The sequence below is a fragment of the Camelina sativa genome, chromosome 20 (assembly GCF_030686135.1).
Source record: "Camelina sativa cultivar CO46 ecotype springtype chromosome 20, ASM3068613v1".
NCBI lineage: Eukaryota > Viridiplantae > Streptophyta > Magnoliopsida > Brassicales > Brassicaceae > Camelina > Camelina sativa.
This window is the reverse complement of record NC_141899.1, coordinates 6,574,905-6,590,235: the sequence shown is the minus strand read 5'-3', so window position 1 is coordinate 6,590,235 and position 15,331 is coordinate 6,574,905. Positions and strand designations below refer to the sequence as shown.

The window sequence follows — 15,331 nt, the reverse complement described above, 5'->3', positions numbered from 1 at the left end:
ATATGAAGAAATTAATTCTCCTTTTCCTTAGTAATACAACTTATTTTCATATCCACTTTTTTTAGTACTCTCTCTCTATCACAAAGGATGATGTTTTAGATTTTTCACATTAATTAAGAAAAACATTTAATGTTTAGATATAAATGCATTATTTATTTATAATAATATTTCTTATTACTATTAACCAATAGTAGTTCACCAAACTTTAATATTTTCATTTAATGGTTCTTGAAATTTACAATTTTTTTAGTATTAATTGATAAAAATCCTAAAAAATCATCTATTATGATACAAGAAAAAATCCTAGAAAATCATCTATTATGATACAGAGGGAGTACTTTTTTACTCTCTCTCTATATATATATATATATATATATTTTTTTGCTAAATATGTAAATATCATTAGAATGAAAAACGTTTTACAAAAAAAGTAAGACCTACACAATAGCAGCTTTGGCAAAAAAAATAAAACAAAGCTACTAAAGAGTTACAAAAAGATTTGGGTTGTTAACGGATCCAGTGGAGCATGAGATTTCGCCAATGCTTCCACAGCTTACTCGCGGTGATAATGTTGCGGACTTCCCAGTCGATGATCCTAAAGATGACTGGAGGGGCAAGCCTGCAAGAGTTATGAAGAAGATTATTTCTCTGCCCCCAAATATTAGAGATGACTACCTGAGTTACCACTTTTTTGAGCAGCGCAGGGGCAGAAGTGGTTGATTGTCTGGTCCAAGATAGGAGTTTGTTTCCAGGAGCTGAATAGCCGTTGTCGGGGACACAATCTACTGAAAACCAACCGCCAAAGTTGTGCGGAGAACTCACAAGCCAACATAAGGTGGTCTCTAGATTCCGACTCGATCGTGCAAAGACAACATTCTGAGGATCGTAAGTGACCCCAAGCAGCGAGCCGTTGGCGTGTAGGCAGTCTGTCAAGAGTGGTGATCCACATGTGGAAAGCAAACCGGGGTATTGCACCCTTAAACCAAACAGAGGGGACCCAGTTCTTCTGAGAGTCCCTAGGTCGAACAGCTTCCCAAGTCCTTGCGGAGGAGAATCCTTGACAAATCACATCACTCACCGACCAAACAAAGTCATCATTAGGCAACTCAGGGGACGGGGCCAGGAGAAAGGAGAGGTGATCATGAATAGCACGAGCTTCGGATGATCTAGAAGAGGGAACAATCCATTCACCATTCCTGTAGTCGTCTGCAACTTTTGCTTCCCGCGGAATTCTCAGATGACGTGAACCAAAGTCACCAAGCCTCTTGAACAGAGGACCAAGAGAGGTCCAGCTATCAAACCAGTAAGATGCCTTTAATCCATTTCCCACCTGAGCCTTAATGAATTGCTCTGCGAGTGGCCTTAAGCCAAGAAGCGTCTTCCATGTACAGGTGTCAGAGGAAGAAGCGTTTATTTCCCAGAGTGAACTATTTTTGATGTGATGGTGATGGTGCCAGGCAGCCCAGATCGAACCATTACTCTCGAACAACCGCCAGATGAGTCTTAGAAGAAGGGCCTTGTTCCACTCTAGGAGACTTCTAAACCTAAGTCCACCCTCTTCCTTAGGCAGGCATAAGGTTTTCCAAGCCACCTTCGCCACTTTACCTTCCTCAATATTACCAGACCATAAGAATTTATGGCAAAGACTTTCCAGTTTTTTGATACAGCCCTTTGGGAGGATAAAAGAGGTCATCCAGAAGTTGATGGTGCCAAATATAACCGAAGAGATCAGTTGAACACGACCCGCAAAAGACAGGGATTTGGTTGACCAGGATCTAAATCTTCGAGTAATCTTATCGAGCAGTGGCTCATATTCAGCAATACAGAGCTTTCTGCACATGAGAGGGAGGCCCAGATATCTGATGGGTAGTGTGCCAAGCGGGAAGCCGTAGGAGACCGCAGTTGAAACTTCAGTTTGGTCTTGTCTCGCAAGAAAGAGTTGGATTTTATCCTTATTCACTTGTAGACCCGACCAAGAAGCGAAATCATCCAGAGTTTCACAAATTCCGTGCAAGGAGGAGCTGCCACCATCGAAGAATATCATAACATCATCTGCAAACATCAAATGAGAGATGTCTAGTTTAGAGGCTTTAGGGTGGTAATGAATATAACCACTTGCATAGCGAGATTGTAGCAGCTTCGAGAAAACCTCCATAGTAAGGACGAACAGGTACGGCGAGAGGGGGTCTCCCTGCCTTAAACCCTGAGAACTCTTGAAAAAACCTCCACTGCAACCATTAACTGCGATTGTGAATGATGCTATGGAAATGCATTGATGGATCCAGTTGATAAATTTCTCAGGCATGGCGACCGCACGCATGGCAGCTATGACAAAATCCCATCGTACCGTGTCAAAAGCCTTGCGAAGATCGACCTTAAGCATGCCCCTGGGCGATATGTTTCTCCAGTTGTATTTGTGGAAAATCTCGGTAGCTAAGAGGACATTTTCAGCGAGCGACCTACCTGGAAGGAAAGCAGACTGCGCCGGTGATATGACATTGGAGAGAAGCTTTTGCAGTCTGCCTGTGAGGAGCCTCGCAATGACCTTGTATAGAGTGTTTAAGCACGAAATTGGTCTGAAATCCGCAGTGGATGTAGCATTCAGTGTCTTAGGGATAAGGACAAGTGTGGTAGCATTCCACTGTTTTAGAAGTGTACCCGAGCTAAAGAACTCTTTGATGGCTTTGGTGACTTCAGCACCAATGACACTCCAAGTTGCTCGGAAGAACTCAGCAGAGTATCCATCTGGACCGCAAGTCTTGTTTCTTGGTAGTGAAAAGAATGCTTCCTTGATTTTGTCTTTGGTGAAGATGCGTTCAAGATCACTGATTTGATCAGGAGAGCAGCGATACGACAACATGAGGTTCATGTCCTCTTGCTCAAGTAAACAGGGGCCAACCTCAGCTCCCAGAAGATTCTCAAAATACTTCGCACAGTGAACAGTAATGCCTTGTTGCGTTTCTATTCTCACACCATTACCATCATAAAGTGTATGGATCGTGTTGATAGCCTTCCGAGTATCAGCCATTCTATGGAAGTAGGCTGAGTTCCCATCTCCCTCAGCAAACCATAAAACCCTTGATTTTTGGAGAAGAAAACTTTCCTCAGCAGCAGAGAGAATAGTCCACTTACGTTTTGCTTCAAGCTCGAGTTCAGCATTGGTGGTGGAGGGATCCGCTAGCGTGAGGGATTGATAGCTCAGGAGTAGTTCGTGAGCTTCCTTTGTGCGCTTCTCTAGATCAGAATAGTTAGATCTGCTTAATTCCTTAATCGGCTTTTTGAGGGCTTTTAGCTTCTTGGATACTCAGAACATTGCAGAACCCACAACATTGAGTGAATACTAGTGATGACTTACTAAGGCAAGGAAATCTGGATTCTTCGTAAGGAAGTTGAAAAACTTGAACGGTCTTTTCTCCTTTATATGATCCTTCTCCAGTACCACTGCACATGAGGCATGGTCAGAGAAGTCAGGCTCACCGAAGATCCCCAAGGATGATGGAAACTCCATACACCAGTTCTCGTTTACCAGGATGCGATCAAGCTTCTTCGCCAATGGTCTTGATTTGCTTTTATTCCACCAAGTAAACATATTCTCCTTGTAAACCAGATCAAACAACTCTGCAGAGAGCAAGCAGTTTCGCAGGTTTCTTGTTCTTCGATCTACATTCATCGTTGTTGCCTGTAAATGTTCTTGGGGGTGCAATGTTTGGTTAAAGTCACCAAGAACAATCTACGGCCTGTCACCGACAACTTGAGACGTACCCAGCTCAGCTATATACGTCCAAAGCTCCTGTCTTTTGTCCTCTTCATTCGCCGCATAGACCACCGAGACTACAATCCAACATCTAGCTCTAGGCAGAAGGACTTTGCAGGTGATCATTTGCAAGGATTTGGCTACAGTCACAACCTGAACCGCAGGATCCCACACAACCCAAATCTTCCCTAACTAAGAGAAGGCATAGTTAGAGTCAAAAGACCAGCCGGGAAGAAGCGCTGATATAAACTTCATATCCTTAGGCTGTTTGACATGCGTCTCTATGAGACCACCAAAAAGGGGCTTATTAGCCCTAAACCACTTCTTAAATCCGCTCCGATGGGAAGCTATATTAAATCTCCGGACATTCCAACAAAAAATTTCTTTTGTACACATAATTAATGGGAGAGTTTCAGGCCCTTGCCTCTCTGGAGTTTCTGTTGCCTCTTTGACAAAACTTTGGTGAACTTATCTTCCTCCGAGTCCGACGAGGGGATATCAGATGAGTCTGCAGATACAGCATCATCTGAGATAACATGTTGGTGCAGATCAGATGAGCTAGCTACATCCTGTTTAGTGGAGGTCTCCACTACAGGGCATGGAACATGACTCGCTTTACTGTCTGTCGGTTGTGCATCAATCACCCCGGAGACCAGTTTGATCTGCCATTGCTTCGCAACTCCACTACCTCGCAGAGCCGGCTCCTTTGCTGTCTGATTAGGAGGACCAGGCGTAACAGACCTCCGCCGCCTTTGCTTCCTGTGCTGCTTGGATTGAGCAGAACTTACTTTCGGACAGACCTTTGTGGCGTGGGAAGAGGAGGAACAGGATGTACAAGTGATGGGCGCTGATCTGCAGTGTTTGATGCTATGGCCAATCTCATTACAGTGAGAGCAGACCGGCGGCATCCACAGACTAGAGATCATAATCCTACTAATCTGGCCGGATTCAAACTGCACATTGACTGCTTCCGGCAACGGTTTCCTCGGATCAATTACCGTGAGGACTTTGGCCACCTCCAAGTTTGTTTTATTTGCTGTTGTGGGATGAAGGCAGTTCGGGTCCCCAACGAGACTAGCAATGCTTTGCAGACCCTCTTCATGAAAGAATTGCAGTGGCACATTTCTGAATTCAATCCAGATTGGTGCAGAGGACAGTACAGGCTTCGCAGGGGTGAACCCTGGTTCCCACTTTGCGACAAACATTGTTTGTCCTTCTATCTGCCACAATCTTTGGGTGAGGACACGGTTGCGGGTACGGGAGTTTGGGATTCTGAACAAGAAGGCATTGCCTTCCATCTTCGACACGGTGATATCCTTGTAGCTGCTACTCCAGATACCGTTAACAATATTGTGAATGGTACCTTGAGATGGGGGGTCAGAATAGAATTGACCAAGAATGAAGAATTCCCAAGTTCGCTTATTTCTTTCGATAACTTCATTTGGGATACTTACACAAAGCTCACCAGATGGGAGGGTGAAGCCATCGTCCGTCTTTGCAAGTCTTTTTGAAGAGCTCTTGACTCGGTCCACCCATAAATCCAACTCCGCTGGAGGAGCGGGAGTGGCGGCACTGGTCGGAGCCGGGGTGACAAGAGTCTTAAGGGCAGGAATGGCCAAGTCAGTCGTGGGGACCGTCAATTGGGCATTAGCTGCAGAAGGCGACACTAGATCGGATCCTTTAGCAGTTATTGGCTCAACACCGGAGGTGGGACTCTTAACAGTGGAGGCAGACAAAGGGTTTGCCAAGCTTGGATCTGGGGTTGGCACGGCACCCAAAGGCGCTTGTGAAGACAGATCCGAGCTAGTGGAAGGACTTGGGACGGCGGATTCGGCACAGGAAGTGAAAGTAGAGCACTCAGGTTTGCCCCCTGCTAAGGAATTACCCTCTCGAAATCTGCCGGAGAGGGAAGTGGAGGAACGAGCGTAAACAGTGGCAAACTTGGAGGAACCTGGGACAGTACCTTTGAGGGGTTTCCACTTCTTTTTAGTCATCGGGGAAAAAATTTCCAACAACCGGCGTGAGGCCGGCGTCGGGGGCCAAGGAAAGAGAAGACTCTCTCTCTATATTACTCTATCTATTATACTATAAAACTATGTACTCCATGTCAGTATGTGTTACTAATACTATGAGGTTTAATTAATATTTGATTTGAGCCAAAGAACTAAGTTACACTCACAAATGTTCAAAATTTATCCATTGATCTAAACGCTTATATTATTATGTAGTATTAGTTAGGATATGTGCATGTATAGTGTTGCTCGTCAAAGACTACACTTGAAACTAATGGCGAAACTAAACAAATGTTGAAAGGGTGGATGATATAAAGTGAAAAAACTAATGTCGCTTATTTAAATAAAAATAGATAATGGAACTTATATTAAAAAAAACACACTATATATGAGGTTTGGGTTTATTCGAAGTAAATAACTAGTCAATAATAATATTCGTATACTATTTCAATGAAAACTGAATTTTGCTTCATGTGATTTTGTCCCTTTAACTTATTTCACATGCCAATTGTTTCCCACTACTTTTCTTTTTGTTTCCAAATCGTAGGTTTACGGATGGATTACCCCTTTAATCTATTTCACATGCCAATTGTTTCCCACTACTACATGTCAATTTTGCTTCATGTGATCTAAACACTTAATTATTTTGGTTTTGCTAAAACCCAATCTAATTACGTATTAGTAATACATCAACATTCATACGGGTATATCTATAAACTTTTGTAACATAAATGATTCTCAGTGAATGGGTTTGTTTTGCATGATGCCATAGATGATGCATGGCGTGCTTGACGTGTAAATACTGATACATGTACCGATTTGGGGATCAAGAGTCAATGCAAAAAAGTCAACTTGGAAAAGCACATTACTAAAACAAACAAAGTCCATGTTCAACTTCTTACGTACCCTCTTGGCTCTTTGTTTTTCCTCGCACATTCTAAAGTTTTTAAACCAGTCAAGATCTTTGGGAATGAAACATATATATCTTTTCTAATCTACGTATGTGTATACATATATACTTTGTTCTCTTAATAACGAAAAAAAAAATCAAAGACACCAGCTCATAAAGGATTTGGTTTTTTTTTTTTATAGAGAATTGGTAATCTTGTTTTGTTTGTTTGGTATAAGAAACTACCAACTAATCTTTGATTACTTACATCATTATATCAATACATATGTAGAATATGGAAATAAGAATCTTATAAACACGCTTGGTAAACGAAAGTGTAGCTAGATGATGATGATGATTCTTGATTCGCAACGTTCACTAATTGACCATGTGCAGCATATTCCTTGGTTACTTCCAAGGCCACAAGCTAATTAAATAAAGTACATATCAAATCATTTTAGTATATGATAAATAAGTAAGTTAAACAAACCCCACCTTGTTCACAGCACATAGCTGAACAAAACCACGTGATCTGCCCAAAATGCTTTTCTAACTAGTACACCGCATGCCATAAACTCTCAAATCAAATTATCAACATCCAAACAAAACAAAAACCAAAATAAGACATTATTCTACCTGATAATACAAGCTTAAATTCATCACTTTCTATTATAATGAAACAAATTTATTATATATATTTCAAAAGCAATGAACAACTTTATCATAGACAAAAAGAGTGATTAAATGCAATAATTTAAGGCTGTACTATTTTGGAGAATACTTAAGATTTAATTTTTTCTGAACCATATTTTGTAATTTAATAGTACTAGCTAGGAACATTTTATAAAATCAAAAAATTTGCTGTAAAATTTTATAACCAAATAACCCAAAATCTAAACTCATAATTAAGAAACAAGACTGAAGATAATTAGATGTGATTCAAAATGCTTAGAACTACTAAAAATCATCCGGAAAATACACAAAACACTTTTCAAAATAAGAAATTCATTTTCAAGAATTAGATTATTCTTTTGTGAAGCCAAAAGAAATTATTCTTTTGTAAGACCCACCAATCTCATACCATGCAAGCTTTTCTTCCAGTGCACCAATCCACTTTCCCCCTAAACAATTTAATTATAGTTTTGTTTTTGGCCATTAGGAAATCCAGTTTTCTTCTTTTTATCTTTCTCAATTTTTTTTTCCTATTATGATTTTTTCTCTTTATATATTAATTTGTTAGAAAATAAATATTCTGCTGTCTGTCTCTGACAAACTCCACATGCATATGTGAAGGGGCACCAAAGACTTAAGAGACCCACCCACATTATTTTGTCCACATGGATGTGTAAGGAAAACCTCTTTTTTTTTTTCATTTATTATCTCCTTTCTCTGTTCACTAATTTATTAACATTTGTTAGTAATTTGTACCATCTAATTTGTTTGTAAGATATTAATAAAAAGTAGATGCATTCACCTCACCATTGGTGGTGACCATAAAAAGAAGCAAACATACATCCACCCACTAGTTAGATAAAACATTTGTATATAGATTCTAGGATTGAAAAATCAAATAAACTACAAAATGAAGTGATTTATCCAATATCATTTTTTCCTTATTGGTTAAATAATAAAAAACGAATTTCTTTTTTGGTCTGTGCTTTCATGTGCATCACTTTCATCAGAGATGTATAAAAACTAGATACCTCATTATTCCCAAGCAGATTTTTTCAGAGCTTTGTCATAAATTTTATCTTATAAAAAACAGAAATATAGTATTAAAAAAATCATTTACATTCTCTTACATGTATAAATCTATACGGATACACACGAATACATATGTACACGCATGTGTATGTGTACCTACGTACATTACATTATTACATAACCGATGTTTTTTATATATGCTTTGAAAAGGAGCTTCTCCATATAATTGTAGCCAGAGCTCTTTGCCTTTTTACAGACTTCACTTCTCTCAATTCTCAAAGACCACAAACCACAAAAAAAAAAAACTTTTTCTTTTCTTCTTCTCTTCTTTCTTCTTCAAGGAACCCTCCAAGAGAACAGATACAGAGAAACCTAATTCCTTGTCTGGTCATAACTTCACAAGTAGCTTTACCTTTGTCTTAATGCTGGGTTCTTCTTTGTCCTCCTGTCTCTTCTTCTTCTTCTTCTAAATTTACTTCCTCTGAGGCACAAAACAGAGGAAAAGTCAGAAACAGGAGATTTTTCAAGAATTGGTAATGAGAGAATCTTAAAGTTTCAAAGTTTGTTAGAGTCAAAACACTTTCTGAAACAAGAGTAGAGAAGACAAAGAAGAACAAGAAGAAAAATGTCGGCAAAGCTTTTGTATAACTTGTCAGATGAGAATCCAAATCTGAATAAACAGATTGGATGTATGAATGGGATCTTTCAGGTGTTTTACCGGCAACATTATCCACCGAGACGTGTTGCCGTCACTGGAGATGAGCTAAAGTCTCTGCCTTCAGGTAACATTCTCTTCTCTCTTTTTAGTCTTTGCTTGCAAATGTCTTCTCCATTAAAACCTGCAAGGAGGAAAAATTAAACGTTTCAAAGGAAAAAGTTCTTTAACAGAGTACATTGCTTTTGTATTCTAGTTCCTGACTAAGATCCTAAATCCAAGGTTTCAGTTCAGGACCACAACTCTAGAACATGTCTTGTCTTTAGAATTTCTCTATAGGTGTATACCTAACAGAACTATCTATTGGTTAAAAAAAGTTAATTTTGGTGGGGAATTCTTTTACAGGCAAAACAAGTGGCAATGTCGGTGATATCAACATTTCAACGGATAACAAGGAAACGGTAAGAATCGGTAACCAATAGAGAGAAGTTGATAATTCCCATGGAAGAAAATGTATATTAAAAAAGTGAAATTTACTGGATTTGCAGGAGAAGAGTAAGAATAAGAAGAAGGCTGCAGCAAAGGAGAAACAGAAGGGAGTCTCCTCTGAATCATCCTCGAGGTTGTCGTTTTCTTCTTCACCATGCTCCTCTAGCTTCTCATCTGCAGATATTAGCACCACGGCTTCTCAGTTTGAACAGCCTGGTTTGATTCAAACGAATAATGGTGAGAATTCAGTAAGAGAACCGACCTACGGTTCGCCAAAATGGGGTGGTTTAGTGAAGCCGAGTGATTTGCGGGAGCTTGTGAGAAGCTCCATTCATAAGGAGACAAGAACCAGAGATGAAGATGCCTCGTCTCAGCAGCCAAAATCAGCCAGAGCTAATGTGTCTCTTCTCAAAGAATCATCACCATCTCGGAACTCTAACGAATGGAGCGAGGGGAGGAGAGTAGTGAAGCTGAAAGACAGTCCTCGGTTCTCTTACGATGAGAGGGAAACGAGAAAGACAGTCCCCAAGTTAAAAGAGACCCCAAGGTTGTCATTAGACAGCAGATCGAATTCCTTTAGGAGCGCAAAATCTAGTTGTTCACCAGAGCCGCAAGAGCTTGTTACGGGTCACAGAAGAACAACATCAAGCGTCGTTGCAAAACTGATGGGTCTTGAAGTCATTCCAGACGAGCCTGTGCCCGTCCAGGAAAGAGAAAATCGCTTCTGTGACTCCCCGAGGCCAACTTCCCGAGTGGAAATAGATCTACAAAGATCAAGAAGTTCTGATTCAATCAAAAAGATGATGCCTGCTAAGTTTCCTATGAAAGCAGCTCCATGGGCGCAAGTGGATGGTGCCAAGAACCAAGTCAAAGCAGCAGACGCTACTACGCTGACAGTTTATGGTGAGATACAGAAGCGGCTTTCGCAGCTTGAGTTCAAAAGGTCCGAGAAAGACCTCAGAGCTCTTAAGCAAATACTCGAAGCGATGGAGAAGACGCAGCACTTGATAAGCAAAGATGATGACAACAAAACCAATTTTATGCAGAGAAGTGATCAGCCAGTTCCATCTGCAACAAGCCCGTCATCCAAGAATTTCAAAGCTTCCTCTATCGTGGTTATGAAAGCAGCTGCGGCTCCAGTCTTCAAAGAGACAGGCATTTCTGGTTCTGCCTCTTTCTCCCCGCGTAATGTTGCTTTAGCAAATGTCAAGGTTGGAAACCTGAGGCAAACCCAGAACGTCATTCCGAGGAAGCAGAGTGCCATGGATGTGACCCCAAGGCCGGGATTTTACAAGGGCCAGACAGATTCCACAATGAAAAGCGCTAGTACCAGACCATTACAGTCGAAGAGTGACATGGCCAAGTCAGGGAAGATCCAGAAGCCTAGTGTCAGCCCAAGAACACCACCAAAGAAGCTCGGGTTCGAGAAGCAGTCTCGACCGACATCTCCAAAACCAGAACCGAACAAGACCCAAAGACAACAACTCAGTAGGCAACAGATAGAGTCAGCCTCCCCGAGAAGAAAACAAGGGATAAAATCTCGTGGCCTGCACCAATCTGAAGACCGTTTAAGTGACGAAAGTAGTGACTTGAGAAGTCAAAGATCTGACAGCAACGTAAGCTTGGCTTCTAACCTTGATACTGAGGTTACAAGCAGGTATAACTTTGAGAGGAACAGCGACATTATAGAGCAGCACACCCCGAAACAAAAGGTATAAACTTGTCCCCTGTTGCAAATTCACTTTACAAGTTATTCACTAGTGCATGTCTCACATAATCTCATCTATTTACCAATGCAGAGTCCAGAGTTGGGAATGAGGTCATTGCCAAAACCTCTGAAAGTTACAGTGGAGCAGCCCAGCCCAGTTTCAGTTCTTGATGTAGCCTTCGACGAAGATGATTCACCATCCCCTGTGAGGAAGATATCCATCTTTAAAGGTGAGTCACTGTGAAGGTTCAAAAAATTTCAAACTAATACTCATGATCAATTCGGTTAAAAGTTATATATCCAAAATAAATTGCAAGTTTTGATTTGTCTAATATTCTCACCTTTACCATCTTTCTTGCAACAGAGGACGACAATCTAAGTTCTGAAGAGTCCCAGTGGATGAACAAGCACAGTAGCTTATGTAGATCAATTGTGTGGCCTGAGAGTAACGCGAGTCTAAAGCAGCCTGATGCTGAACTTATTGAGGGTTTCATGGAAGAAGATGCTGAATTCAAAAATGGTGACCACAAGTACGCAGCAGAGATACTTTCGGCAGCAGGGCTACTAAGAGATATCGACTACAGCATGATAAGCATTCAGCTGCACCAAGCACACCTACCGATCAACCCGAACCTTTTCTTTGTACTGGAACAGAACAAGACAAGCAATGTGAGTCTACAGGACAACAAGCACAAAGGCCGAGGATTCGGACAACAACAAACAGCTAACCTGATAGAGAGAAGCAAGAGGAAGCTCGTATTTGACACCATCAACGAAATCCTGGCTCGCAGATTCGCTGCAGACGGGTGTACAAAGCAACCATCCATAGTATCATCGATCAGCCCGCTAAGAATAACCGAAAAGAATTCAAGAGGGAAAGAGCTTTTGCAAACTCTGTGTTCAGAGATTGATCGATTACAACAAAACTCCAAGTGTATCTTGGATGAGGACGATGAAGACCTCATTTGGGAGGACCTACAAAGCCATGGCATGAACTGGAAGGAGATTGAAGGAGAGACACCGGGGTTAGTGTTAGACATTGAGAGGCTAATCTTCAAGGACTTGATTAGTGAAGTTGTGACAAGTGAAGTTGCAGCTTTTCCAGGAATGCTCAGTGGGCAACCAAGGCAGCTTTTCCATTGCTAATATCCTAATTAATCTTCACTTAGAATTGTAAATCAAGGAATCTAAATCATCCATTTTACAGAGTTGAGAGCATATGGTTTCTTGGTTCTCTGAACCCTTTCTTAGGTTCTCATCTTAATTGTTTATGTAAAGACTCAACTCAAGATAAAGCTCAATAATGTCATATCCTTTAAGAAGAATGTTTCAGCAAACCTCAATTAAGAACAAACACCACCTCTCTTCCAACAATTCCGAATTAAGTTTGAATTACCAACCCTGCCACACCTAATGGAATCAAGTTTAACCAGAACTGAGGATGTTTCATTTAAAAAAAAAAAAGAATGTTTCACCAGCAAATGATGTTAAAGACCGAACACCCTTCTCTTCCTCTGGCAGTTCGAGTCAGTAGAAAAATCTCTTTTCCCTAAAAGTCATGTATTCAATTTCAAACTATCACTAAACTCAGGATCCAAAGATATTCCGTCTACACTCTAAATGACAAAATACCTATTTTACATCTGTGTCAATACTTTCTCGCTTTTCTTCGAGTTCTACCTTCTTCTCCGTCTTGTCTCCATCCTCTTGAAACCAACCCTTTTCCTCTAAGCACTGATTTATCGTCCAACACACAGGGGCTTTTTGAGTCGCAATCCTGAAACGAAGCAAAGCTTGTTGTGTTCTTGCACCATCTCTTTTATCTCCATCTTCCGTTTCAGCTAATCCGTTCTTGTCAGATGGAGCATATGCTTCAAGTGCTGGAATGTGATGGGTTAAGCTCATACGTTTCTCAGGAACGTGGTCAGTGCTAATTTCTTCCTTTCTAAGCTCTGACGGGCAAAACACACGTGCCACGTTCTTCTCTCCAGCCCAAAGTGGTGCAGCAAGAAATGGGTTACCTTGGGGTTCCTCTGTTGGTTTCTGAGCATCCTTTTGATCCATGGATTTCTGAACCTTTAACCTATCAATATCGACAGACTGCTGCATACTCAACAAAGATAGTCCATTTTCTTTACTTTCCACATCCCCTTCTATTTTGTCAACATTAGTCTCCTCTGACCCGTTAGACATCTTGGTTTCAGGAAACGCCGGAAGCCAAACTGGAATATGCTCATCTGGTGGCTCTACTCCAATCTCCAAAAAGCTAGGAGCTGGTCTTTTTCCTCTATTAAAAGGGAAACGAGGAAGAGAATAAACGAAAGGCAATTCCTCAGCTTCTCCGGTATAACGAATAATATCCTTGACTACACCAGAATCAGCGAGACAATGCTCAACATCATGAGCACCATCGAAACCAAGTCCAGATCCAAGATCCTCCAGTGCTTGAACAATGTCCAAAGCATTACCTTCTACTCTACCAGCCATATTAGCATAGAACTTTGCAGTCTTCCCAATGTTCTGGATGTACTTGATCACTACATCGGTAAATGTTTCAAGAGCAGTCTCTTGAAAAGAACTGAATCTCACACCTTCGCGTGACTGTGACTCCTGATAACTGTTCATCTCAACGCTCTCACATATCTGCGCCACAGCCATTCTAGCGAGAGCATACTCGAAGTCACTGCCACGAAAAACACTTCTTTTCCCGTGTACTTCTCTCCGCTGACTTCCACCCTCCCCTCCTCCATTGATCATATTCAACTTTTATTACAACTTTATACAACGTAACATGTAGAACCATTTCTTGAATCAACCCAACGAAAAGCGCATTCCTTAAAGACCAAAATTGGTTTAGCTCAATCCCAACGGAGTTCTCATCTCGGTACCTTAAAAAGCAACAAGAGGGAGAAATAAACATCAAATTCGACAAATTCGACAATGTAAACAGAAATTGAACCAAGGAGATAAGAACCCATATGCCCAATTCAAGAAACGAAAACTGAACTTCGATAAATTTCAATTCTTTCATCCAATTAAGAAACCAATAGTCGCACCAAGCGAAAACCCTAGAAACTCAGCGAGACTGGTTCATCGATTAAAATCGAATCCGTTAAAGAGAAACGAAATGCTTACCGGAAAAGAAGACTTCCCCATTGTGAAAAACCACCCGGAGCAGCAGAATCAAGTAGGAAGAAGGACCAGACAAACTCCGGCGAAGAAACTCAATGGGAAACCCTAACGAAAGGAGTAAAATTGGGAGAACTTTATGCCGTACGGAGAACCCAAGAAACCCAAATCGAAGTAGAAAGGCGCCAAATTCTAGGGCAGCGATTAAAGAAGAAGAAAAAAAAAACCCAGCTTAAACCCCTCGATCCAGAGAGAGAGAGATATTGAAAAGAATGAGTTTTTCGTCTAACTTATTATATAAGCGGAAGCAGATGATTTAGAGGAAAGAGGGAATGATAATTTCACGACCGAGCAGATAGCGATCTCCATGACAATGCTCTATCCATTTGACACCTGTCCTTCTTTTCATGTGTTTTTTTTTTTGGCTGCTCTCCTTTAATTTTTCATTACAAACAACTTTTGCTATGAATTAATTTTAAATTCCAGTTAAGAAATTTCTAGATTAAAATCTTATTCCCGTAATGAAAGTATCATGTAATAAGTGTTATTTTTGTTACCACTAATGGTAAATTCAATTAGTTATGTTCGGTATAAACTCGCAACGACAGCATTTCGTGATAAAAAGAAATAGTCGTTACATTTTCTTAATTTTTTATTTTTGATCTTTTTTACGAATTCGGAAACACTACAAAAACCATCAACCTCTTAAGCAATCAAACTCTTTTATGAAGTAGCAATTGTTGTTGAATGTTTGGGTCTTCAATCTAAATTTAACATAGTCTAAATTAATGATTTTTTGGTTTTTATTTTGTGTTGCTAAATTCAACACAAAATCATAGCAAAAAATATTGAAGACCAAAAAATAGCTTTTTTACTTCTCTTTTAATTTCTTTTATTTATTTATTTTAGTTTATGTTTCTGCGATTTATATGATAATTATGAAGATGTCGCATAAAGACAATGATAATCTTTTAAATTGAAAATAAGTGTA

General features: G+C 40.3%; 2 protein-coding genes across 7 annotated transcripts; one reads left to right on the top strand and one right to left on the bottom strand.

Moving 5' to 3' along the window:
- Positions 1-8,400: 8,400 nt before the first annotated feature.
- On the bottom strand, positions 8,401-14,668 carry LOC104769800 (uncharacterized). 6 transcript variants are annotated; one of them, XR_015592926.1, is made up of 10 exons: positions 14,347-14,668; positions 12,844-14,099; positions 11,941-12,760; positions 11,553-11,856; positions 11,337-11,449; positions 11,138-11,230; positions 9,766-11,060; positions 9,552-9,677; positions 9,078-9,198; positions 8,401-8,840 (listed from the first exon to the last, which is right to left on the bottom strand). XR_015592926.1 is itself a non-coding variant. In XM_087505114.1 (2 exons), exon 1 carries the CDS (start codon positions 13,966-13,968, stop codon positions 12,844-12,846), a length of 1,125 nt encoding a protein of 374 aa, XP_087361240.1. In that variant the 5' UTR covers positions 13,969-14,099; the 3' UTR covers positions 12,503-12,621. The 6 variants fall into 6 exon arrangements, 1 of the variants encoding a protein (XP_087361240.1); XR_015592925.1 differs by having other exon boundaries at positions 11,337-11,414; XR_015592927.1 differs by having other exon boundaries at positions 9,766-11,050; positions 11,337-11,414.
- On the top strand, positions 8,584-12,533 carry LOC104769801 (protein LONGIFOLIA 1). Its single transcript, XM_010494098.3, has 5 exons — positions 8,584-9,141; positions 9,420-9,475; positions 9,563-11,215; positions 11,303-11,441; positions 11,576-12,533. Exons 1-5 carry the CDS (start codon positions 8,985-8,987, stop codon positions 12,355-12,357), a joined length of 2,787 nt encoding a protein of 928 aa, XP_010492400.2. The 5' UTR covers positions 8,584-8,984; the 3' UTR covers positions 12,358-12,533.
- Positions 14,669-15,331: the final 663 nt, after the last annotated feature.

Excerpts from the sequence above, each read along its gene's own strand:
- LOC104769801 (XM_010494098.3), top strand. The coding sequence starts at position 8,985 with ATGTCGGCAAAGCTTTTGTATAACTTGTCAGATGAGAATCCAAATCTG. Across the intron at positions 9,142-9,419 it reads GCTAAAGTCTCTGCCTTCAG|GCAAAACAAGTGGCAATGTC; the intron begins GTAACATTCTCT and ends ATTCTTTTACAG. Across the intron at positions 9,476-9,562 it reads CAACGGATAACAAGGAAACG|GAGAAGAGTAAGAATAAGAA; the intron begins GTAAGAATCGGT and ends CTGGATTTGCAG.
- LOC104769800 (XM_087505114.1), bottom strand. The coding sequence starts at position 13,968 with ATGATCAATGGAGGAGGGGAGGGTGGAAGTCAGCGGAGAGAAGTACAC.